This window comes from Tamandua tetradactyla, chromosome 7, assembly GCF_023851605.1.
Source record: "Tamandua tetradactyla isolate mTamTet1 chromosome 7, mTamTet1.pri, whole genome shotgun sequence".
Classification (NCBI taxonomy): Eukaryota; Metazoa; Chordata; class Mammalia; order Pilosa; family Myrmecophagidae; genus Tamandua; species Tamandua tetradactyla.
Genome location: NC_135333.1, coordinates 63,400,742 through 63,427,362, shown reverse-complemented (window position 1 = coordinate 63,427,362; position 26,621 = coordinate 63,400,742). Strand labels below are relative to the sequence as shown.

The 26,621-nt window shown below is 35.4% G+C and overlaps 1 protein-coding gene and 1 pseudogene across 17 annotated transcripts in view; one reads left to right on the top strand and one right to left on the bottom strand.

The window, feature by feature from the left end:
- Positions 1–26,621, top strand: part of ERC1 (ELKS/RAB6-interacting/CAST family member 1) — a 755,438-nt gene that overhangs the window by 34,964 nt on the left and 693,853 nt on the right. For all 17 annotated transcript variants that reach the window (XR_013179465.1, XM_077169625.1, XM_077169623.1 and 14 more), the window contains exon 2: positions 11,867–12,692. Coding sequence is in view for 16 of the 17 variants with exons in the window: in XM_077169625.1 (XP_077025740.1) it covers positions 12,024–12,692 (669 nt within the window). In the remaining variant the exon portion in view is untranslated. The remainder of the gene's footprint in view (positions 1–11,866; positions 12,693–26,621) is intronic.
- Positions 1,296–1,602, bottom strand: LOC143691322 (cysteine-rich PDZ-binding protein pseudogene; annotated as a pseudogene).

Below are 26,621 nucleotides of genomic sequence, written 5' to 3'. Positions count from 1 at the left end.
TAGCAGGTTGATGGGGGAGAGAACGTCATGGAAGCAAGAGACAACATGGCAATTCAGGAAATTGCAAGTGCTTGCTTATGGTTGGCACACAGAGAAGAAAAGTTTTTTTTTGTATCCTGTGTGGTGGGGGTCACACTTTATTCTTTTTCCATGTGAGAATCCCCTTACTGCAGCCCCATTTGTTGAATTTTTGTTTGTTTGGTTTTTCGTTTGTTTGTTTGCTTGTCTGTTTGTAGGGATGTGCATGGGTCAGAAATTGAATCTGGGTTTCCTGCATGGCAGGTGAGAATGAGATTTTTTAAAAAATATATTTTTATTGATACTTCTTTGCACATATACAGTCCATACATGGTGTACAAACAGTGGCTCACAATATCATCATAAAGTTGTGTATTCAACACCATGATAATTTTTTAGAACATTTGCTTCACAGAAGGAGAGTTTTTTTTTTTTTTTTTTCCTATTTATTTCTTTTTGGGGGGTGGAGGTGGGGAATGTCATAAAGTTTGGTTTCTGCTTCAAAGAGCTTTGCCAAGAAGTGTGATTCATGTTCATGACATGTCATCATGGCCAAACACTGTTCTTCTGTCTTTCATGACAGTCTGAATTCAAGGTAATGTGTGTGTATGTATTGTTCTGAAATATGGTATATGCATCTGGACGCATGGGGGGTTATTTGTGTTCATGTTCTAATATGAAAGGAACTGGCACTCTGGCTTCAAGAATGAATTAAAGAAATCATGAATCCAACTTGTCTTTGATTTGAGTATGAGCTAATTATTAAGGAACCCTTCAGCAGTAATGGGTTCAAACATTTAAAAACTATGAAACTGCAGTTAATTAAGGGTCTGCTGATTCTAAGAACTATGCAGCCAATAAGGGAATGAGGTTAAGGATTATAAGCCTAAATACTGAGTTCAGAACAAAAACATCAAAAATCTTCTCACCTTTTGCAATATCTATAAATAAAGTGGAGGGAGGGGACAATAAGAATTATATGAATAATGTTAAATAAAAAGTGCATATAGAATTGGAAATTTTTTTTCATTTTTCATTAAATTTGTCACTCTAATTGGATAAAATGCTTGTAAGGAAAATAACAAGGCAGAAAACTAGTTATATTTTTACTGTTCAGAATTCTTGAGAGCAAAATAATGAATACTGATAAACTTCTTGGGTTTACACTTAATTGCTTGTCTTACAATATGCTATTTTAAACTTAAACATCTATGTTATGCCTTAAATATTCAAAGCAGAAAGTAAAATCATACAGAAAGCCAGAAACTTCATTGCAACTAGACAGATGTTTGCTTGTAGTTTTTGTATCCAAAACCTTTTTTTCCACACCTTGCACAGGTGTTCTTTTTATAGGCACAACGCTGACAGTAATGAGAACCTGGTTGATGCTCAGAACTTTTACAAATTCTGCAAGTGGAGAATTTATTCTTTCCATAGGGATCAAACCTTGCTTTTTTTTGATATCAGAGCTTTGTTTTCATTCAGTTTTCTTCCACCACGTTCTGTGGTATTCCTTGCATCGTCTTTCCAAGTATCTGCAGTGATGCCAGTACCAAATTTCTTTTCACATTTCTCACACACCATCCTCTCACTGACGGTTCTCTTAGTGGAAGGAGAAAGAGAGTTTATTTATTTATTTACTTATTTTTATTTTTTATTTTTTTAAAATTTATTTTATTTATTAAATGTACCAACATATAAACACAAACATTCGAAACTTTTGATCATTCGTTCTACATATATAATCAGTCATTCACTATATCATCACGTAGTTGTACATTCATCATCATGATCATTTCTTAGAACATTTACATCAATTCAGAAAAGAAATAAAAAGAAAACAGAAAAAAATTCATACATACCATACCCCTTACTCCTCCCTTTCATTGATCACTGCATTTCAATCTACTAAATTTATTTTAACATTTGTTCCCCCTATTACTTACTTATTTTTAATCCATATGTTTTACTCCTCTGTCCATAAGGTAGATAAAAGAAGCGTCAGACACAAGGTTTTCACAATTACACAGTCACATTGTGGAAGCTATATCATTATGCGATCATCTTCAAGAAACATGGCTATTGGAACACAGCTCTACATTTTCAGGCAGTTCCTTCCAGCCTCTCCATTACACCTTGGAGTCATGTCCCACGTAAAGAGGGGGAGGGCAGTGAGTTTACTTGTTGTGTTGACTGACAGAGAGAGGCCACATCTGAGCAACAAAAGAGGTTCTCTTGGAGGTGACTCTTAGGCCAATTTTAGGTAGGCTTAGCCTGTCCTTTGCTGGGGTTAAGTTTCATATGAACAGACCGCAAGATTGGGGGCTCAACCTATTGCTTTGGTTGTCCCCACTACTTGTGAGAATATCAAGAGTTCTTTGCTTGGGGAAGTTGAGTTTTCCCCTTTTCTTACCATTCCCCCAAGGGGACTTTGCAAATACTTTTTTATTCACTGTTCAAATCCCTCTGGGATTTATCAAGGCATCAATCTGGACAAACCTACAAATCTCATGCCCTACTCAAGGTTCCATGTACTTATGGTGTTTAATTAAGCTGTCCACATAAGTTATATTAGGAAATGTACTAGTCAAAATATAAATTTTGTACTGAATAAGGATTTTTTGCTTTAGTTTCACACATAAAGTTTTAAAATATGAATTACCATCTATTTTCAACACCCTGCATTATTGACATTCCTTTGTTCTTCCTCATGCAAAAACATTAAGAAATTTGTACATTTAGTCACTATCATTATACATTCTAGGCATTCAGAAGGAGAGTTTTTCAGAAATAACTTTAGATAACTAGGTGGGGCTCAAGTCATGAAAAATCTTATATACATACTGTACTAGTTTGCAAGCTGTTGGAATGGCATATGCCAGAACTGGAAAGGCTTTTAAAAGGGAGAATTTAATGAGTTATAAGTTTACAGTTCTAAGGAAGTGAAAGTGCCCAAATTAAGGCACCAACAAGAGGTTATCCTCACTCAAGAAAGGCCAATGGGTCAGGAACACTTCTGTCATCTGGATAGTCATGTGGCTGGCAATCTACTGAAAAGTTGCTGCTGGGCTCTGTTGATTTCAGCCTCTGTTCCTTCCTCAACATTACTTCTCCAGGGTTGGCTTTTATCTCTTGGATTCCCTTGACTCTCTCCAGGTTCTGGCTTGTTTAACATCTCATGGCAATATCTTCTGGGCTCCATGCATCTTCAAACATCCGTTTCTCTGTTCTCCATGAGTCCACATCTGTGTCACCTTTGCTGTCAAGTTTCTGTCAACTCTGAGGCTTCTGTCATTTCTGTGATTTTCTCCAAAATGTTTCCCCTTTTAAGACTATAGTAATCTAATCAAGACATAACTGAAATGGGTAGAGTCAAATCTCTACCTAATCGAAGCTCACCCACAATTGGGCAAGCCACATCTCTGTGTAGATAATCTAATCAAAAGGTTCTACATACAATGTTGAATTAGGATTAAAAGAAATAGCTGCCTCAGCAAGATTGGATCAAGATTAAAACATGATTTTTCTAGGGTACATAATACTTTCAAATCAGCACACATGCCAAGATATTTGGTTTTTCTTTTGAAAGCAGTGAGTAGCCATCAAAGGAAGTTTGTGGGTATGTGTGATTGTCATATGTGAATTTTAGAGCAGTGGTTCACAATCCTTTTTAGTCTAGCAACTCTTAAAAATTAATGAGGATCTCATAGAGCTTTTGTTTATGTAGGCTACATCTATTACTGTTTTCCATATTAGGAATTAAAGCTGAGACAATATTAAAGCATAAGAGTACACAGCACACATTTCATTAGCTGTTGGTGGGATGACATCATCACATGTCAGGTACCTTTGGAAAATGCAGTGAGAAAGGCAAATAAACTCATGGTATTATGAAAATTTTACTGTGATGGACTCCCTGAACAATTTTGAGAATCATTGTATTAGATTATTCTAGCAGTGGTGTGCTGAGCATTGTTTACAATCTATAAAAAGGAACACATTTTAAATTGTGATCCAGTATGCATTGTATATGCATATGCACATCGAAACAGAAGTTTCAGTGAGCAGTATTAGTTATCTCTTGTTGAATAACAAATTATCTCAAAATTTGGTGGGTTAAAAAAATCAAGCATTATCTCAGTTTCTGTGAATATCTTAGCTGGATTATTCTGACTCAGGATATCGTATAAGGTGGTAGTCAAGATGTCTGCTAGATATACAGTCATCTGAAGGCTTGACTGGAGTTGGAGGTTACTCTTCCAAGCTGTGGATGTTGGAAGGAGGTGTCAGATCTTTACTGGCTGTTGATTGGAGCCTGAAATTTCTTGCTATATGGGTCACCATATGAACACTAGCTAGTCCCTACTCCAGACTGAGTGATCCATGAGAAAGAGACCAAGATAGAAGACCAGTGTCTTTTATGAGTTGGTCTTGGAAGCAACACATCATTAGAAGCAAGTCACTCAGTGTGTAGTTCACACTTAGGGAGAAGGAAATTTTGTTCCCTCTCTTGAAGGGAAGAGTATCAAAGAATATATGGACATATTTTCAAATTACCACAGATACTTGTTGGGAGAGAGAGCCCCCCATAGGTGTCTTTTGTTACTGTACTTCTCATTTGTCAAAACACAAGGCTCTGCTCTTAACTGAGGTTATTTTTCAAAGTTGTGTTTCAGGGAGCCATCTTGAAGGATGAAGTCATACCTCTCACTGACAAAGAGCATGCTTTCTTACTACTTGCTATAAAACTGGTGGATTCCCTAGATTCAGTGTTCCTCAGTACCTCCTGTGTCACCTTTTGGGACTTGGGAATAATAAGGAACCAGTGTTAACATGCTGATAGTCATGCTGTTTTCTATGCTTTGAGTGAAAAGTTTTTTGAATCTGATTTAGGAGTCTCGGGTCTGTCAGTATTCATGAAACAGGAACAGCCTGACATATTAACTTGTAAGTAGGGTAGAATAAAATCCCAGACCCTCTGTGTGATGTGCTCTGAGAATGAGCTATATATTCTGTTTTCTGCCCATTTTTCATTAAAAAAAAACTTCATTGCAAAGAGAATGAAAGGAAAGAGAAAACAAGGCTGTTACAATACATCAAAATGATTTTACAACCTACTGATGAATCATGACCTGAAGACAAGAGGCAAGGAACCAGGTTAGAAAGTTGCCATAATTCAGGTAGGGTATGATGACCTAAATTAAAATGATAATTGTTGAATGGAGGAAGAGGATTGATTTGAGAGATATTTGGAAGTCAAGTGGACAGGAGTTGTAATACTGATTATATGGGGAGTATGAGGGAGGCTTAGGATTTAGGAATGACTTCTAGGTTTCTGGTTTAAACAGTTCATATCATTCATTTGGATTGAATCACGCCTGTCATGTTTTCTCTCTTTTTTTGCTTCAGGAGCAGATGTGGTTAGGGAGGGAGGAAACCTAGATGTGAAATTCAGTTTGTGTTTGAAGGGCATGTGAGGTGTATACATGAAAATATCCAGACAGTGGGATAAATGGTTTTGATTGTGAGGAGGGCTGGAGATAATAAATTTGTAGTCTTCATTGTACAGATGATATTTGAAGCAATAGGAGCAGATATGATCTCCCAAGGATGATATTGTAGTGTGAGAATAATATGGGGATGAGAATTTAACTCGGGAGATTATGAGCATTTGTGGAAAGAGCGAACAAAAAAGCAGGAGAACTGGGAGAAAGGAGAACAGGACATAAGAGAAACCAAGGAGGAACATTTCAAAATGTCATGGGAGACTGTTTATATACGAAAGTTACAAAGATATTGGGAAAAAGTATAAGATTTCTCAGAGGAAGCTGATGGTAATGGGAACTAAAGTATCTGTGGAAGGATTAGCTTTTGCCCACTTCTATCAGAATAGGGAAAAACGAGTTAAAGGTGAATGTTGATGTAAATGAATTAGTGTCAAAAGGAATTTGAGATAGTTATTGCTTGTCTCTGTTTTTCTCTGTTATCTGAGTAGTGAGGCCATCTACTGAAAGGGGGGAGGTTTGAAATAACCACCAGAACAAATAATGCATTGGGAGCTATTAGATATCGGATATGGAGCTAACCAAGGGACTTGTAAGACTCTGGGGGCAACGGTATAGATTCAGCTGAGGTTGAGAGTCAGATTGAACAGCTACATGATTTTTCCAGTAGCGGTCAGGATACCAGGTATAGAATCAGTGAAGATGTTTCTTTTGGATTAATCAAGGGCAAGGGAGTTTGGAATGTATGGAAAAATTTCCCCATACTTTTGTGATATAACTTACATACAGTTATCTGCACTTATTTCAAGTGTATAGTTTGGTGAGTTTAGATATGTGTATATTTGTGAAGCCATCTGTTTTAGTTTGCTAGCTGCCGGAATGCAATACACCAGAAACAGAATGGATTTTAAAAAAAATTTTTTATTGATAAAATTTAACATACAAACATTCCATAAATGGTGTATAATCACTGACTCACAGTATCATCACATAGTTGTGTATTCAGAACAGCTTTTTAAAAGAGGATTATTAAATTGCTAGTTTGCAGTTTTAAGGCTGTGCAAATGTCCCATTTAAAGCAAGGCTATAAACATGTCCAATCTGAGGCATCACAGAAAGACACCTTGGTTAAAGAAGGCCGATGACATTCAAGGTTTCTCTCTCAACTCGATAGGCACATGGTGAATATGGTGATGTCTGCTAGCTTTCTCTCTAGGCTTGTTTCATGAAGTTCCCTCAGGGGTGTTTTCCTTCTTCATCTCCAAAGGTCTCGGGCTGCATGGGCTCTTGTGGTTCTCCTGGCTCTTTCTTGAATGTTTCTTTCCTCTTTTGAAGGATTCCAGTAAACTAATCAAGGCCCACCTGGAATGGGTGGAGTCACATCTCCCTCTAATCAAAGGTTAATACCTACAATTGGGCACACCACATCTCCTTGGAGATAATCTAATCAACTTTCCAGCCTACAGTACTGGGTAGGAATTAAAAGAAGTGGCTGCCTCTGCAAAATGCATCAGCGTTAAAACATGGTTTTTCTAGAATATATAATCCTTTCAAACCAGCACAGCATCACACTAATCAAGATAATGAATATTTTCATCACCTACAAAAGTTTCCTCCTGCCCCTTTTTGATTCATGCCTCTCGCTACTGTGTTGCCCAGGCAACTTCTGATTTGCTTTCTGTTATTATAGATTAATTCCAGAATTTTATTTAAATTAAAACATGTGTACTTTTTTGGTCAAACTTTTTGTCAGATTGTTGGAAGTGTAAGAATTACTATTTTGTGGTTGTGTGTCTATCATATTTTTAAAATAAATTAGTCTTTTAAAAACATTGCCTTCCCTGGAGTTTGTAAGATTAATTTCAGCCGAGCCAGTGAATTTCCTTTTCGTGTCATATAAATGTTTTGATAGAAACAAAGACCACATGCAGTGCCTTTTCGATATGGAAGTGACTTGTACATTAGAGTGCACCTGCTGGTGTTGAAAGCTTGATGTGAATTTTTGTTATTGGATTGTAGCCCATTCAGTGTGGTTTAGTTACTTGAATACAAGAAAATAGAATTCTGCACAAAAGCACAGTTAGGAATTTTCTTCTTAGACATGACATTTTAAGATTTTGATGGAATAAGTCCTGAGATTCTGAGTTGTTACTCCTTATTTTATTAGTTTTACTTATTTCATTTTTTCTCCCACTGTCTTTTTTCCTAATATAAAACCTTTTATTATATTTTCAGAAAATCTATAATTGCTTTTCTTATATAAGAGTGTATGTGATTTATAATTTATATACTGATAAATTATATAATGCATTATACCTATTGCCCCTCTTTTTTTTTGTATTGAGAAACCTGCACACACATACATTCTATACGTGGTATACAGTTGATGGCTCACAATATCATCACATAGTTGTGTATTCATTACCGAGATAGTTTTTTTAAGACACGTCAATCCAGAAAAAGAAAAAGACAAAAGAAAAAATTCATACATACCATACACCTTACCCTTCCCTTTCCTTTCATTGACTACTAATGTTTCCATCTACCCAATTTATTTTACCCTTTGCTCCCCCATTATTTATTTATTTATAATCCATATTTTTTACTCATCTGTCCATACTTTGGATATAAGGAGCATCAGACACAGGTTTTCACAGTCACATAGTCAATTGTGAACTTTATGTCTTTATACAATCATCTTCAAGAATCTAGGCTTCTGGAACACAGCTCAACAGTTTCAGGTACCTCTCTCTAGCCACTCCATTACAACATAAACTAAAAAGGGATATCTATGTAATGTATAAGAATAACTACCACGATAACTCTTGACTCTGTTTAAAGTCTCTCAGCCATTGAAACTTTATTTAGTCTCATTTCTCTCCTCCTCCTTTTGGTCAGGAAGTTTTCCCAATCTCTTTATGCTGGGTCCTGGCTTATTCCCAGCTTTCTGTCTCACGTTGCCCCGGGAGATTTACATCCCTGGGAGTCATTTCCCTCATAGGAGTGAGGGCAGTGAGTTCACCTGCTGAGTTTATTGCCCCTCTTAATACCCTCTGCTGCTTGCCACTCCCACTCCCTATCTCCCCCACACACCATAGCTATCAGTGTGTGATTTTCCAATTATGGCTGAATTTATAAACACTCCATTTTCAGGCTCATGCTTCCTTTACAAAAAGAGTCACTGCCCTTATACTTCCTGGGATGGTGTGAAAAGGTCAAAGGATGTGTCCATGAATTACGATTCAGAATTACATGTTTTAAAAGTCCAAGCAATATGCAGATGATAGATTCCTCATGTTTGCTTAAGAGTGCAGTATACTTTATAGGATGATAATATCTCCATGATTATTTGAAGTGGTTTGGAAAAAGCACAATTGACTTCTGATATTGGATAAAATCTACAAATCAGCCCTAGAGTTGTTCATTTCCTACCGTCTTTTTAAAAAGACTTTCTCCTATTAATATAAAGATAAATGTGATTATATAGGGTTTTCAATTGGGAAAACTTAACACATGCCTAAAGTTTAGATTTGTACTAGATTAACAGGACAAACTGCATTAAAACTGTAGAGCCTTTAATAACTTACAGAAAATTGAGACATTAACATCAGCAGATGATGTGTGGTAGCACACAGTAAAGAGCCTCCAGGCTCTGGAGTCAGGTTTTCCTAACTCAAATCTTGACCACAGTTCTTCATCTGCTATGTGACTTTACATAAATCACTTAACCTCAATAAGCCTCAATTTATTAATCTATAAAATGGAGATAATGACAGGAGCTATGCTACGGGAATTTTGCAAATATTAAATCTTGTAAAACTCTTAATAATACCTGACCTCTATTAAAAACTCAATAAATGTTAACTTTTGTTATGATTCAAGATAATGATAGATAATGAATGGCACACTTATTTTAAGCAATATTCAGATTACTTTAAAACAGATAGAACCTTTACATCCTTCTTTGATCTTGAAACAGTAAATGTAGATTATTACTTGTCACTTACCTTATGATCCACAGTAATCATAAAGAGAAATTTTTACTTCACGAAGTATGTTAGGAATTTCCTAACAGTGGTATATTGCAGTTTCTGGACTTGGTGTACCATTGCTGTTTCTGAGGTGAAGGGAGAATTGGGACTTTTCCTTAAAGTTTCAGGCCGTATGTATTTTCTGTCTTGCTTGTTGTTGCCTTTTAGGGCTCTTGACTGGATTTCCAATGAGGTGAGACTGCCAGTGTGCTCAAGATGTTTAACCTGTTTGGCTTTGACCAGCATATATAGTGACTTTAAAATCTTATTTTTGAGCCTGTGATATGCTTGAATAGCATTTTCAATGAACACTTAAAACAATTTACATGATGTTTTATTTTAATGTTATTTAATATGCAGAAACCTGTTGTTACTTGGCCTAGGCCAATTCTTTGGAAGAGTAATGTTAGGAAATCACAGAAATCTAGTTTACCTAACGTTTATACTTACTTGTCTTTGAGAGAAATATGGAAAAGAGATAGCTGTGGTATGTATTTTTAATTTAATTTACTCTCCTTTAAAAAAATTCAGGTTTTAAAAGTGAAACTAAAACTACCTCCAACAATTCCCTTCCATCCTCCCTTTACAACACAAGTTCTTTTCTTTAACTATTGTTATTTCAAATTTGGCGTTTCATATACAGGATGACTTTATATATATTCTGCCCTCAGATCTTTAAACATATGTTGAATGTATTTCTCACCTAGTTTTTGTTTGCTTACAGTGTTTAGTGGTATAATATTTTGTTGTTATGATGTAAGTAAATACATCAGTTTTCTTGTTGATTTGGCTTTTGTTTCTTACTAGGAAGCCTTATATTCTTCTATTACTTTATCTTCTATTATTTAAAAAAAACTTTTATTGTGGTAACATATATAAAACACAAAGCTTCCCATTTGAACTACTTTTGTGTATACAATTTAGTGATATTAATTACGTTCACAATGTTTTGTTACCATCATCACCATCCATTACCAAAACCTTTTCATTACCCTAAACAGAAACTCTGTACTCATTAAGCAATAACTCCTTTCTCAGCCTTTTCTTGAGTCCTTTTTAATAGTTTAAAATTAATATATGGTTCTTTAATGTACATGGAATTAATTTCTGTGTATGTGTGAAATAGGGATGTAATTTTATTTTCTAAGAGCACCAGTTGTTCAAACTCCATTTATTGGATGATTGATTTTGTCCTTTTTGAACTGGTCTGAAATGTTACTGTTATGCTAAACATCCATTTATAAATTAGACTCTGTTTCTGGGCCAGTACTGTACCATTTTAATTGCTATCACTTTATAAGGCTACAGTTCCTTAAGAGAAACTCTTAGACTCAGATGTGTTTTTGGAGCCAGGTTTTTCCCCCATAATACTCAGTATCATGCATTATTCTGTAATCTCACATGTTATGTTTCTCATTGATATTTATGGATAATCATACTAAGTGAGGTCTGTGTAAACAAGTAGCCTCTATATCTGTTCAGGTCAGGTTTTCCAAAAGAGTTGATCAAAAAAAAAAATTTCAGGCTTTTTTTTTGCATTGCATATAAAGGATTATGGACTTATCTTGCTAATTGGGCAAGTCTTCCTTCTTCGTTCTTCTATTTCAAATTGTGATGATTATTTATGTATCTTTATTTTTCCATTTGAATTTTACAGTTACCATGTTGAGTTATGGGAAAAATCTTGTAGAGATTTTAGGTTAGATTGTACTAAGTGGTTGGGGGAAACTGACAATTTTACAGTTCAGTTTACTCATTTATACACTTTGATAGCTTTTCTTTTGTTCAGATGTTCTGTCTTTCAGTAAAGGTTTATAGATTTTTCAAAAAATGCTTGTACATTTTTATTAAATTTATAGCAAAGTGTTTTTTATGACTTTTTTGGCTACTGTAACTGGGATTTAATAAAAACTGCATTTTCTAATTATTATTACTGATGTACAGGTAAGTATTGATATTTATATATTGATCTTCTAAGATCATTATATCAGCTTGTTGAATTCTGAGTTCTAATGTCTTATTAGTTGATTATTTTGGGTTGTCCAGTTAGAAAATCATATGTACAAATTTTTAGTTTTATTTCTTCTTTGGCAATCTATACTTCCTGTTTCTTTTTCTTTTCCAGTTGTGTGGTATGTTTTCAGTATTCAGTTTTTAAAACATGTAAAATATTTTCAGAATGGTATATCCTGTTAAATAAATTGTACAATGATCCTGACAGGAGAACACTTCCTCAAGTAGGGGTAATGAAAAGTTTCTGAGAAGGTACATATTTATTATTGGAGAATTTAATGTGTGATCTTTTCATTACAGATATGGTGTAAGATATTTTTTCAAGATTGGACAGCTGGGGACCTGTTATTTCTGATTAGCCTTAAGAAGACTTATAGCCATAGAGAACCTCACGGAGTTCATTTTTTTTTTCCTTCTACTTTACACCTTGCCTGGCGCCTAAGTTCACCTTGCAACCATGTATGGAAGTGCTCGCTCAGTTGGGAAGGTGGAACCAAGCAACCAGAGCCCTGGGCGTTCACCTAGGCTGCCACGTTCTCCTCGTTTGGGCCATCGTCGAACCAATAGTACAGGAGGGAGTTCTGGAAGCAGTGTTGGAGGTGGAAGTGGGAAAACCCTTTCAATGGAGAATATCCAATCCTTAAATGCTGCCTATGCCACATCTGGCCCTATGTATCTAAGTGACCATGAAAATGTGGGTTCAGAAACACCTAAAAGCACTATGACACTTGGGCGTTCTGGGGGACGTCTGCCCTATGGTGTTAGGATGACTGCTATGGGCAGTAGCCCTAATATAGCTAGCAGTGGGGTTGCTAGTGACACCATAGCGTTTGGAGAGCATCACCTCCCTCCTGTGAGTATGGCATCCACTGTACCTCACTCTCTTCGTCAGGCAAGAGATAACACAATCATGGATCTGCAGACACAGCTGAAGGAAGTATTAAGGGAAAATGATCTCTTGCGGAAGGATGTGGAAGTAAAGGAGAGCAAATTGAGCTCTTCAATGAATAGCATCAAGACCTTCTGGAGCCCAGAGCTGAAGAAAGAACGAGCCTTGAGAAAAGATGAAGCTTCTAAAATCACCATTTGGAAGGAACAGTATAGAGTTGTGCAGGAGGAAAATCAGGTTAGTTACATATGTATGTTTAATCTTTATTGGCTAAACTCATGTATGTAAATGAGCCATTCTGTTTTTATTTCTTGTTTTTTCTTTCTGTGTTCATTTATCTTTATTTTTCCTCTGTATTTCATATTTTCTAACCTTGATTGCTTAGTCTTTTCCAGATTTGGTGTGACTTCCTGTGCCCTGTTTTTTTCTTAGTTGCCTTGGCTACTTGTTCTCCATTCCTGCTTGTTTCTTTTCCCTGACTTTTCTTTTGCTTCTTTTCTTTTTGTATATACTATCTTTTTCACTTCTCAGACATCCATTAGCAAAATTCTGCAAACTTTGTAACTTTAGTATAAAATGTAGCATTAAGGTTTGCCATAATAAATGGTAGAAAAAGTCAGTCTTAACAAAACAAATAACTATCAGAAGACAAATCAATATGCTGTCAGCACAGAAATGAATTTACTCAAAAAAAAGTTGATAGTAATGATGTGAATATTTATTAAGTACCAACAATTAGTAACAGTTCTTTCTATTGATGTTCATGAAGATTTAATATGTAGTGATTTTCTTTTGCTTTTTTTTTTTAATTCCTCAAATTTTATGTGGAGAAAAAGCAATTTGGTATGATTGGGTGGTTCTAGAAAACAAAAGAGAAAACTAGGCATTATAATTTCAGGACTTTGCAGTTTAAGAGCTAAGAACTACCTTATTAGGTATGTGAAACATTCATTTATTATTTTTCTACGCTCTTCTAGGTTATAGCTGATATCTTGGTTATAGCTCTGTCACATTCACTGACACATTTTATGACTCCAAAGATGTGAACAAATCATATTCAAACTCCAGCAATTAAAATTGTAAATAGATTTTTATAACATTCCTTAAATTTGCAAGCTTGGATTATTTGCCTCCTTAAAAAAATTCTCTTATAATTTTCTGGAATAGCTATCTCATCATTGTACTTTATTTCTGCATTAGGTTACTACGAATTATGAAGAAAGTAATAAACATATCTAGATTCTGCAGTGTTCTTGAATGGTGCTAAAGAAAGAATTAGAAATGATCTCTGTCTCTGATGAAGTCTATTTATTTTAAGATTTTGGTTTGTCTTACTATCCTGTTATAAATACACAGTTGAGGTATTTGTCTGTACTGTTTTGATTACTTGAGAGTCTCTAGTTACATTAAATTTTGTGTGTTAAAGTCCAGGCAATAAAAATTAGCTTATTTTTTCTGATCGTAAAAATAATACAAAAATATATAGATAAGAGAGAAAGTTTACCTCAAATCCTTCCATCTACTGATAACTTCACTATTCCACTGTTAGCATTTTGATGTCTCACCCTTATTAATCATCTTTATGCGTATATGCATGCAAATTTTACATGAATGGGATATTATAGATGTTATACTATGAACTACTTTTTTAAGCCAATGGTATTTTTACTGTATATTAAAGCCCCATTATATGTATCTAAATCGTTTTTTTATGCATACATGCAATACTTTTGTGTGCATACTAGTTTAGTATCACAGTATTAAAAGTCCTCTAATTTATTTGATAGTAAAATCCAAATTAAAAAATCTAAATCTTAGAGTCATTTGAATAAGGAAGCCAAAGTAATTAGAAATTGTGATAATTTTATTCTCTCAGATAACATTATAACCTCAAGCTACTTTAGTTTTATTTTTTAACCAATGATTAAGTTTATCATTACACAAAATGTGGATGTTTTATTAATGTACTTAAATCTCTGCCTCTCTTAGACACCAATATTTTTAAGGAAAATAAAAATGCCCTTAAAAAAAAACAGTTCTTTAGGAAATTCCTTAAGTTTGAGTCTTCAAGGTTTTGAAAATGTAAAAAGAAAGAAAAAAAACTAATATAGACCCTGGTAATAGATCCTAAAAGTAAGAAGAGCATCCCTAAAGGCTGGCTGAGTTATAACTATAATAACAGATAAGTTTGTTTAAAATACAGATTTCCAGGTCATACTTCTTACAACTAAATTCAAATCTCTGAAAATGGGGTCGGGAACCTATCTTTGTAAAACAAGCCTCTTTGTTGGTTCTGATAAAAATCCAGCTTTGGGATGTTTAGAATTTAGTACATCTGATTCTTAAACTTGTCTATTGCCCATTTTCTATAGATGATGGCTCTCTAGTGCCCCTTTTGAGCTCAGTTGTTAAAGAAGGGAAAATGAATGAGGGATATTGACTTCTCATCTTTTTTTCTGCCATATTACACTTTAGGGATGTAATGGTCTCCTATTAAAAATGATCATTAACTGTGGCAGGGACTGTCAGTAGGGGGGGTGTGTGTTGGGAAATGGGGTATTCAAAATCTTAGATATGTTTAGTTAAAAACAGTGGTAGAATGCTCACCTTCCATGTGGAAAACCTGGGTTAGATTCCTGGACCATGCACCTAAAAAACAAACAAACAAAAACAAACACAGCTCTTGGGTGATTTTAATGTTCCCCACCTTGTGAATCATTGGTGCACAAAATGAAATATTCAAGTGATATAAGACAACAGAGTTGGGAAATGCTTTTCCTTCAGTTGACATTTTAGTGGTCTGAAAGTAAAGTACAACACCAAAAAATATCGTTCTTTATTATAAAATGATAGTATATTATTATATATATATTTAAGTATATTAATAAAGAAGAGCATCAGCCAACTTAGAGAACATATACAAAGATAGTGAAAAGTGTTTTCTACATTGGCTGGTTTGTTTTGTTAGCTTCTGCACTAAAGGAAATCTCTGCTGTATCACTAGCTGGATAAAAACTTAAACAGTTCAGGGACTAAATCTCAGAGATAATGCTTGATGATATTAAAATGCATAGTGTGCCACAAAAGATTATAAGACAAAGAAACAGGCCATTTTGGGTGACCCATCCAAAGAAATAATATAAAATTTCAAAAGCCATCACAAAGATACCAGACTTTGGACATACTGGACCAAAACTTGAAAAAAAAAAAATAGAGATCCTCAATATGCTCAAGAAGATAAAAGAAAATACAGAAAGATATAAGGTACCAGGAACACAATGAATGAACCTTATAAGACCCTCGATAAAGAGATAGAAACTTAAAAAAGGAACCAAACAGAAATACTGGAATTGAAGACCACTACAACTGAAGTGAAAAATTTGCTGGAGGGTGTCAGTAACATATTGGAGCTAGCAGAAGAAAGAATTAGTGAAGTTGAAGGCAGGACCATTGATTCAGGCTGAAGAGAAGGGTAAAAGGAAGAAAAAAAAAATAAACAGAGCTTTAGAGACCTGTGGAATTCCATCAGGCATACCAATATATGCCTTATGGACATCCCAGAAGTAGAAGAGAGAAAGGACAGAAGGACATTCAAAGAAATAATGACAGAAAACTTCCCAGATTTGATGAAAGTCATGAATATCCCTATTCAAGAAGCTCAGTGAATCCCAAATAGGATAAATTCACAGAGAACCAGGTTGAAACATTTAGTAGTCAGACTGTCCCTAATGCCAAGGACAAGAGAGTTCTGAAAGCTGCAAGAGAAAAGCAGTGTGTTATGTACAGGGAATCCCAATAAGATTTATTGCTGCTTTCTCATCAGAAAATATGGGGGCAAAAAAGCATTGGAACAAAATATTTGAAGTGCTGAAAGAAAACAATAGCCAACCAAGAATTTTATATCTTTCAGAAAGAGGGTGACAGTAAGACATTCCCAGACAAAAGTTAATGGAGTTGTCACCATTAGACCAGTACTATAAGCAATGCTAAAGGAAGTTCTTCAGACTGAATAGTTCATCAGATTGGAGGGAAAGGACATGAGACACTGGATTGAAGCAGCGTAAAATAAAAACCTCTAGTTAACTGTATAGATAATTATAAGGGCCAGTACTGTTGTATTTTTTTTAATGTAACTCCACTTTATATGAATTTATGGTTTTGAAATACAATGTATAAATACATAATTCGTAACAAATACAACAAAAAGCAAGGGGGAAAGAGGGGTATAGGAACAGTGTTTGTATATGCTATCGAAAGTAAGTTGGTAGTAAATCAAACATGATTTTTAAAGATTTAGGGTGTTAAGTGTAAGCCCCATGGCAATCAAAAACGAAAATATCTGGACAATAAATTCAGAGGAAAATGAGAAGGGAATCAAAATGTTAACTACAAAATTAAATAAATATGGAAACAGGCCTTGATGGAGGAATTGACAAACGGAAATATATGAAAGCCTTACAGAGACCAAATAGCAAAGTGGCAGAAGGAAGTCCTGCATTATCAGTAGTGACTTTAAATGTAAATGGATTAAACTCTACAGTCAAAAGTTAGAGACTCTGCCTGTGATGAGGCCTGGGACTTGCTTCCAGGTAGCCTTTTTGTTGCCTAGATGTGGCTGCTCTCTACCTATGCCCAACTCTGCAAGGAAAGTCAATGCCCTTCCCTCCCTGTGTGGAACATGACATTCAGGAGTGAAGGTCTCTCTGGTGGTGTGAGGCATGGCTCCCAGGGATGAGTCTGGTTCTGGTACCATTGGATTGATAAAGCCCTTCGGACCAAGAAGAGGAAAAGAGGTGTGATAAAATAAGGCATCAGTGGCCAAAGGAGATCAAGTGGAGTCTTGAGGCTTTATCTGGAGGTGATTCTAAGCTTCAGTTGGATAGTGCTGATGGCCATGGTTTGCCACACCCCAATCAGCATCACTCCTGTAGACTCTTGAGAACACATAGGGCTCAAACTGAGATTCTGTAAAGATTACATGCTCTAAGTTTGCTTTCATGGAATCTGTAATTCCCAGAGGGTTCCTAGATTAGAAAAATCCTGAAACTCAGAGGGACCAGACTCTCTAAGATTATCAGTTAATTACATCTTCTTATCCTTTAGTGTCAGCATCCCTTCTCAACATGAAAAAAGTCAAGATGGGCATTGCCCAGTGACCCTTATGGATTGGGAGAAGGATTGGAGAGAAGGAGGAGGTATTAAAGAATACGATTTGGTGAACAAATATGATTGCCAAATCATTATATTAATACTCTTCTGGCCCAGTGTTGTAGGAGCAGCTAGAAGGAAAAATCTGAGCTGGTGGAATAGTAGCCCATGACAAACTCTGGGATCTTTTATGTAACTACTTGTTGAAATGTGCTTTGAAAATTTTGAAAGAAAACTTTTCTGTCTTTGCTTTGTTTATATGTTATATTGTACAATTAAAAAAAAGTTAAAATGTTAAAAAAAAATTAGAGCCTGGGAGAATGGATTAAAAAGCATGACTGAACTATATGCTATTTACAAAGAGACTTACGTTCAAAGACTCAAGTAATTTGGAAGTGAAGGATGGAAAAAATATGCCATGCAAGTAGTTACCAGAAGAGAGCAGGAATACCTATACTATTATCAGATAAAATAGACTTTTAATCAATAACTGTTATGAGGGACAAAGAAGTTCACTATATACTGATATAAGTAGTCTTTTCAACAAGAAGACATAACTATAAACATATATGCACTTAAAGACAGAGCCCCCAAATATATGGAACAAATACTGACAGATTTAAAGGGAGAAATAGACGGTTCTTTATTCAGTACACCACTTTCAGTAATGGGTAGAACATCTAGACAGAAGATCGATAAGGAAATAGAAGACTTGAATGATATTCTGAACCAACTAGACCTAATGGATATATATAAAACTCTTTACATAGCAGCAGAACATACATTTCTAGTGCACATGGGTCATTCTCTAATCTGTTAGGTCACAGAACAAGTGTCAATATATTAAAAAATATTGAAATCATACAGTGTATCTTTTCTGACCACAATGGAATGAAGCTAGGAATCAATAACAAAGGGAGAAATGCAAAATTCGTAACTCTGTGAAAATTAAACCATAAACTCTTTAAAAACAAATGGGTCAAGAAGAAATTACAGAGGAAATTAGGACATATTTTGAGGTGAATGGAAACAAAAACGCAACACGCCAAAACTTGTGGGATGAAGGAAAGGCGGTGTTGAGGAAAATTTATAGCTCTTGAATGCTTATATTAAAAAAGAAAGATCTCATCTGAAGGATCTAAAAAAAAGTTTCTTTGATGGCTAAATTCTGGTGTCAACTTGTCCAAGTGATGATAGCCATTTCTCTGGTCTGGCAAGCACTGACCTGACCGTTGCTACAAGGATATTTCATGGCTGGTTGATAAACCGGAGGCTTATTATCAATCAATTCATGCATCTGTTGCTGATGACATCTGATATCAATTAAGGTATGTCTCCCACCCATGAGATAATGCAATTATCTGAGACTTTTAAGGAAGAAGAGAGATTTTTCACTCATTCTAGAGCCATTGGTTCTCTTCTGTGGAGTTTGTCCAGACCCTTCATCAGAGCTTCCAGTTTCACAACCTGCCCTATGGATTTTGGACTCTTATAGTTCCATGGTTACATGAGACACCTTTATAAGTCTCATGTTTATAGATATTTCCAAGTTTTTGTAGAGATCCCTGAGAATCAGGAGTGGTTCTGAGTAACAGAATCTTAAAAAATGGGTTTTCACAATTGGTTTTCTACTTTGATTAGACTTAAAGGCACTAATGACTCAGTTTCCAATAAACGAGATGGTGCTGACAGTCCATGGGGTGAGTTGGCAAGAGATACACAAAATATCACCATTAGATTCTGCTAACTGTATGCTTCTACGAGGCAAGGCTGTGAGAGTGTTTTTGACACCTTTATAGAGTTTTGTGGAATTAAGAAGTATATTGATGTTGGCTGGTTGTTGTTAGATAATCTGGATGCAATGATGAGGGAAAAGGATGAGCTAAAGGCTTCACATTTGCAACTTAAGCACCATATGAATGACGTAAATTTTTCCATGCCTGCCCTGAAAGAAAATCTTATTTCCTGTGGTCACAGACTTGAGATCTCTGAAAAACAGACACAGAACTTCATTGTGTGAGTAGCAAATTTACAACGTAAACTAAAATCTCAACCTTGCAGGATGTCTTCTGTTAGAGTAAGGGCTTTGATTGGGAAAGAATGAGATCCTGAAACATGGGATGGTGATATATGGCTTGATAATGATGGTGATGGGGAGTTGGAATCCCTGGAATCTGCTGAGCCTTTGCTAATTATACCCATAATGGACTTCCCTGAAGAAAGAGTTTCCTGGCCTCCAGCCTGCCTTGAGGAAACAGCATCCCTTCCTCCATTCTGCCCTAGGAGTCTGTCATCCAGCCTCCAGCTAACGAGATGAACCCTTCAGGGCCTGCTAACCCTGTAACCACCTTCCTTGGGAAAACAGCCCTTACTCCACTGTCTGGAGTGACTAATCCTGTTTCACCAGTTGAAACTGCAAGGAATGCCCTGAGGTAACTGGCTTGAAAGACACGCTTCTATTTCTTTTCATGACCCACCCCCACCATCCTTCTTTTCTTTAAGACCTATAACTAGACTAAAATCCCAACAGGTCCTGAAAGGTGAGGCACAAATTGTCACCCATGTGGAGGTGCACTATACTCCAAAAGAACTGCATGAGTTTTCCAGTCTATAAAGACAAAAATCAAGGGAATATGTGTGGGAATGAATATTAAGGGTGTGGGATAATGGTGGAAGGAATATAAAGTTGGTTCAAGGTGAATTTATTGAAATGGGCCCACTAAGCAGAGATTCTGCATTCAGTATTGTAGCTCGAAGAGTTAGAAGGGGGCATTAACAGTTTATTTGGATGGATGGCTGAAACATGGCTCAAAAGGTGGCCAACATTACCTGAGATCAAAATGTCAGAACTGCCCTGATATAATGTACATGACAGGATGCAGAGGCTGGAGAGATAGGAATGTTAGAGAGGATTAATCATGGAAGACATGCTCACACATCCCAGAGGACACATCTATCACCAGAACCTTGAGAAATAAATTTGTGAGACTAGTTCCATCATCCATGAAGAGCTCTGTAGTCACCCTTCTCTGTAGGTTAGATATTACTGTGGGAACTGCTGTCACTGAGCTGGAATCCTTAAACACAGTGGGATGATCAGATCCCAGGTTGGCAGAAGCCATGTGACAGACAGTTATTTACTATAGACAAGGTGTATATGACCACCATAATGGAGAGCAGTCTTAAAGCAGCAGTCGAAATAATATGATTCACAGAGATTTGTGGTGTTGGCTAGTAGATCATGCGGTACCAAAGTAAAATAGATGGGCAGTGCACTAAATTCTTGTTTGAGTTGTATAAGCAGTTATGATTTATGCATCACCATGGATAAACTTGAAGATATCACAAATGAAATAAGACAGATGCAAAAGGGCAGATATTGTGATGTAATTCATATGAGGGAATTAGTATAAGAAAATTCATAGAATTAGAAAATAGAGTAGTTTACTGGTGGCTGGGTTTGGAGTAGGGAATAGGGAGTTAATGCTTAAGTGGTACCTAGTTTTTGTGGGTGATAGAAAAGTTTCCGTATGGATGGTTGTGATGGTAGCACAATTTTCTGCATATAATTAATACTACTGAATTACATGTTTGAATGTGGTTAAAAGGGGAAATTGTAGATTGTATATATATTATTCAAATGAAATTTTGAAAAACTATGTGATTGTGCAGCAGGACATACCTTGAACTCTAATGTAATCTATGGACTATAATAGTACAATTAAAATTATATTGTTTCCTCAGTTGCAGCAAAGGTACCTCACTAATGTCAAGTGTAAGTAATAGGGGAAATTGTGTGTGTCAAGGTGTGATGTATGGGAACTCTGTTTTCAGCTAGATTTTTCTGTAAACTTCGACTTCTTCATTAAAAAGCAAAAACAAGACTACCTTTCATGAGTAGAGTGACAGTATATAGTTTTTTTCTTTTTTTAATTAAAAATAGATTTTGATAGAATTTGAATTAGGTTTTTAGGCTTATCATTGAATTTTCCTCCAGTGAACCTTGCTGATAAGGTTGAATATATGGCCATCGCTGAGAAAAATATTTTTGTCAAGTGAATCAGAAATGCCCCTTTTAATGAGGCAAAATATTTGGCACACTTATTTATTTTCGTTTACTCGAGGCTGGTGTTTATGCATATGTTTTAAAAGCTGTGTGGAAATAAAACAATGGCAGTTTCCCTTCTAATCAAGCTACTTTCAACAGCAAAATGTTTGACTGTTCTGAAAAGACCATAGCCAGTACTCACCGCTTGAGTCCAGTGAAAGTGAAATAGTCCAGAGGATTTTGATGCCAAAAAAACCATGTGTGCTGAAGAAGGGTGAACACTGCCTAATCTAGATTCCACCCCTTGTCCTAATTAAACACCAATGCTGGCAGGAATTTATTCTTCCTGCACCCACTGTAATTACTACACAGTCCTAAAATTGTGTAATTCTGGTCCAGAAAAATGAAGGGTGCAATTTTAAAGTAAAGTGAAGCACTGCAATGAGATACAGAGACTGAGAATGCTAATTAATAGATTATAGTCTATAGCAGTGCACCCTAATTAAACTCTTCATTCATTACACCCTCCATCGTCCTCAGAAGTCGGACATCTTCTATTTTATAAAGATTGATTTGATAAGATTTACAGTAATTAAATAAATTTCACTCTTTTAGTTTGAGACTGGGAAATTTAGTCCATTCTAAATGCTTGATCTCGTCCCACAGGATCTTGGTGTAGTGTCCTATCAAATGTAAAAACATATTCACTTAAATTTGCCTGATGTGTGTATAGTTGTTACTATGGACTCCTTTTAGAAGATTGTTTCTAAAATACTCAGTTGTTTTTATGTCCTACACTTTTTTGTTACTGAATTTTCAAATACTGGTGGTTAGAGAGGTTGGACGATATGTGCTTTACAACAAAGGCTGTTTCTTTTTCTTATTTTTAAATTGAAGATAAGGTAGGCTTTTAGTGTAAGGTTACTTGATGAAAAATGAAAATCCAGATGTAAGCTCAGTTGAATTTGCAAAGGTGAGGCTTTGCACGATTATATATTTTAGTTTTATTCTAAGCTAAAGGCAGCTAGAAGATATTGTCATATGTTTTTCATGATTATGCCTTCTAATATTTCTATGTGCTGAATTTAGTTGGAAATTTATTTACAATTATTTTCAAGTACTTGGAATTCTGTGTGATCAGAGTACATTTTGCTTAATATACAAGGTAGCAGGTGGATTTGATGTTTTGCCTTATGCATTTGTTTCTTTTTGGAGTCTGATTTTATTCAGGATTCAGATTTTTGGATTCTGATTTTATTTATTTATAGGGTCAAGAGAATTTCAAGGACAGAAATGCAAAATGTGTTTGCCCTGTGCAAATCTTTGTTTTGTCCTTTGTCTTGACTGTTTGAAGACTGTTAATATTTATATAATTATTATTAATAATAATAATATATATTAATATTATTATATAATAATAATGATAATAAATATATTAATATTTATATAATTTTAGTTCGTACCTTAATTTGGCACATGGTAGAAATAATTATTTCAATTTAAACAAACCTTTTCATGAAGTTACTGTTTGTTTCACTGTGATTTCAAATCTTATTTAAAATCTTGGATCTGTCTCTTGGCCTATTTGTTTAACTTTTCTTTTTAATTCTGTTTTATCATAAAGATGAATTTTGAATGATTATTGAGAGTATTGTGGATAAGTTGGTATTCTCATCTATTTACTGAATAGTTTTAATCTTTTTTGGTGTTTCGCAAATAAAAATGTGTTATAGGCAGTGTTCTGAAACAGAAATAGGTTCAGTTTTTGAGGATTTATAGTCATTTGAGAAGCAAAATGTGCGTGTGTGGCTAATATAAATTTAAGCTATTCATCCCTTTATCCCTTGAGTCTTGTCATGTATAAAGGTCTCTAAATAGGGAAATTGACTTTATATAGTGTTGGTATGTAGAAATTGAGTTTATGTAGAGTTGCTACCTGGAATGGAGTGGAGTGTTACAAATAATGACTTAATGTCTCTAATAAAAATGTTGAAGATATATGATGGCTCATTTGTGAGGAAATAATGGCAGAATTTGTCATAGAATTGCAATCTTCTTTTTTTCTTCTTGGATTCCACAGTGTAACCAATGTATGATTTTATCTCAGTGAAAGAGAATGGGTTTTAAGGCTTTGCTAGTTTGCAGTAAGTTAGCAAATAGGAGCTTATGTTTGACTTGGAGGACCACTTTTTATTCTCTTGTGCAAAAGAAATAAGAAAATAGATTTAATTTTAGTTACATTAATCTTATGATCAAGGAAGTCATAACTGCATTTTAAAAACCATACCACCCCTGGGCTTGGCATTCTGTTATGAGTGCTGTGATGGGTAATTTCATGTTTCAGTTTGGCAAACTGTTATGATATCAAGTTGTCTGGTCATACAAGTACTGGCCTGATTGTTATTGTGAGGGTATTTTGTGAATTTAAATAATTGGTTAATTGATTGCATCTATGGCTGATTTTATCTACAAGCATCAAAGGAGATTACCTTCAGCAATGAGAAAAGTCTTATATAAATCAATTGAAGGCCTTTGAGGGAGAGCTTATAGTTTCAGTGATCAGAAAGAAGAATTTCTATTTCTGTTTCAGCCAGCAAGCTTCCTCTGAGGAATTCAGTGTCATCACTGAGTTCCTAGCCTGTGGCCTACTCTAGGAATTCAGACTGGCCAATCCCTATGGTCACATGAGCTAATTCTTATAATAAATCTCAGTATTTACATATCTGTTTATCTTATCTATTTATCTTATCCTACCTATCTATCTATCTATCATCTATCATCTATCTATCTATCTGTCGGTCTCTCTCTCCTAATCTACCTATAGTCTACTGTCAGTTCTGTTTCTCTGGAGATGTTATATTTTCCAGTAAGAGTATCAGAGAAGGGCTAGAAATCATCTTTGTCAGTTGAAGGAACTAAAAAAGAGAAGACTTTTGACATTTTAGTTATACTATGTCTGTTTGATGGACTGTCATGTGGAAGGGAGTTTTTTCTTCTCTCTCTCTCTTTTTTTTTTAATATTTTCTTTTGAGGGCCAACCTGGGAAAATGAGTGCAAAGATGGGATTCTAGATTTTGGCTCCATCTAACAAAACTATATCCATTTGATTGAAGTTACTTTCACAAAGTAAAGCTTTACCATCACTTGAAGTGTGGTAGGAAATCAGGTTATGTTCTAAGAGAAGTGTTTGGTGACCGCTAAGGTCTTTCACCTTTTCAGAATGCCTGAAGTGGTGTGGACTAAAGTAATATTTTGCAGAGAACCATTTAGTACATTCCCCTCCATTCTCCCACAACCTTTTTTCTCCATTCCTGTTCCTTACTACCTTCTCCCCTCCATCCTTCCCTTTCTTCTTTCTTTATGAAAGCTTTATTGAGATACAATTCAATTCAACATTTAAAAGTGTGGATTTTTAAAAAATCTGTCTTATTCTAGGAATGGAAAAGTCATAGGAAGGTGCCCTACGGAGTTCTTAAATAGGGGAAGGCAGACATAGTAAAAATTCTGACTTATTCTAAGATTTAGAAAGTAATAAGAAGATGCCCTAGGGAGTACTTGAACAAGGGAAGGCAGTCATAATAAAGAATGCTGTCTAGAGGCAGCATTTATTGCTATCATCAGATATCATCAGAATGAATTGAGGGAAAGAAGTCATGGAAAACAAATGAGTTTGTTGAGGATTGCTTGGGTTAACTTGGGTAATAGGAATGGAGAGAGGTTTGTGAAGCTGCCCAAATGCAATTTAGCAGAAATGAAACGGCTTTTAAAAGGAAATTTAAAAGTTACAAGTTTACAGTTTAAAGGCCAGAAAATGTCCAAATTAAGGCACCAAAAAGAGGTTGCTTTTACTCAAGAAAGGCTGATTCCATATGGAACACCTCTATCAGCTGGGAAGGCACATGGCTGGCATCTCCTGATCTTTGTTCCCAGTTCTGTTGCTTCCAGCTTCTGATGCCAGTAGTTTCCTCTCTAAGCATCTGTGGGCCTTTACTTCACTCCTCTGGGACACAACTCTAGGTTCTGGCTTGCTTAGCATCTCATGGGAAGGCACATGGTGATGTCTGCTGGGCCCTGCATCTTAGATGTCTGGGTCTTATTTTGGCTCTGCACTTCTGCCCTCCAAGCATCTGCATCTTGCTCTCTCAGCACTCAAAACATTTGAGTTTTTTCAGATTATTTCCCCTTTTAACAGACTCTAGTAAACTAATCAAGACCCACCTTGAATGGGTGGAGTCACATCTCTATCTAATCAAAAGGTCACACCCACAATTGGGCGCGCCACATCTCTGTGGAGATAATTTAATAAAAATCTGTACCCTATGATATTGAATCAGATTAAAAGAAACAGGTGCCTCCACAAGACTGGATCTACATTAAAGCATGGCTTTTTTTGTGTACATAGTAGATTCAAACTGGCACAAAATCTAAGAGATATTTTCAAGAAATATTTGGATATAGACTTAACTGTAAGAGCAAAGAGTAAGATAAACTATGATATTGAGCTTGTGGAAATAGTTTTGCCATTGATTAAAAATGGAGACAGATTAGTGAGTGGAAATTAGATTTAGGATAAGAAATGGTGAATTTGGTTTAATTATTTCAATGAATGTAAAGTATTTGGAAACAGACTAATGTACAGAGTTCTTAGTGTTGAGGATCTTACTGTTCTATCACAAACTATGTCTTGCTTGTGGGAGTAAGGGATGAAGAAGAAGGGAGAAGCCAATGTATGGTATCTGTTTTATAAGTATTTTCTCAGTTAACTATTTTTGTGTTTTGGTCTGCTGTCTTTGTTATATTTTTCTTTGAGGCAGATAAATTGAATGATTCTATCAATTCCTGAAAGTTATTATTCATTAAAAGGGTTTAATAATGGTTTATGTTTCTGTGATAAATCAGCTTCTGATAAAAGAAAACTAATTTACTTTATTTTAGTTAGTGCCAAGTTCATGGAGATCACATTCCTCTGC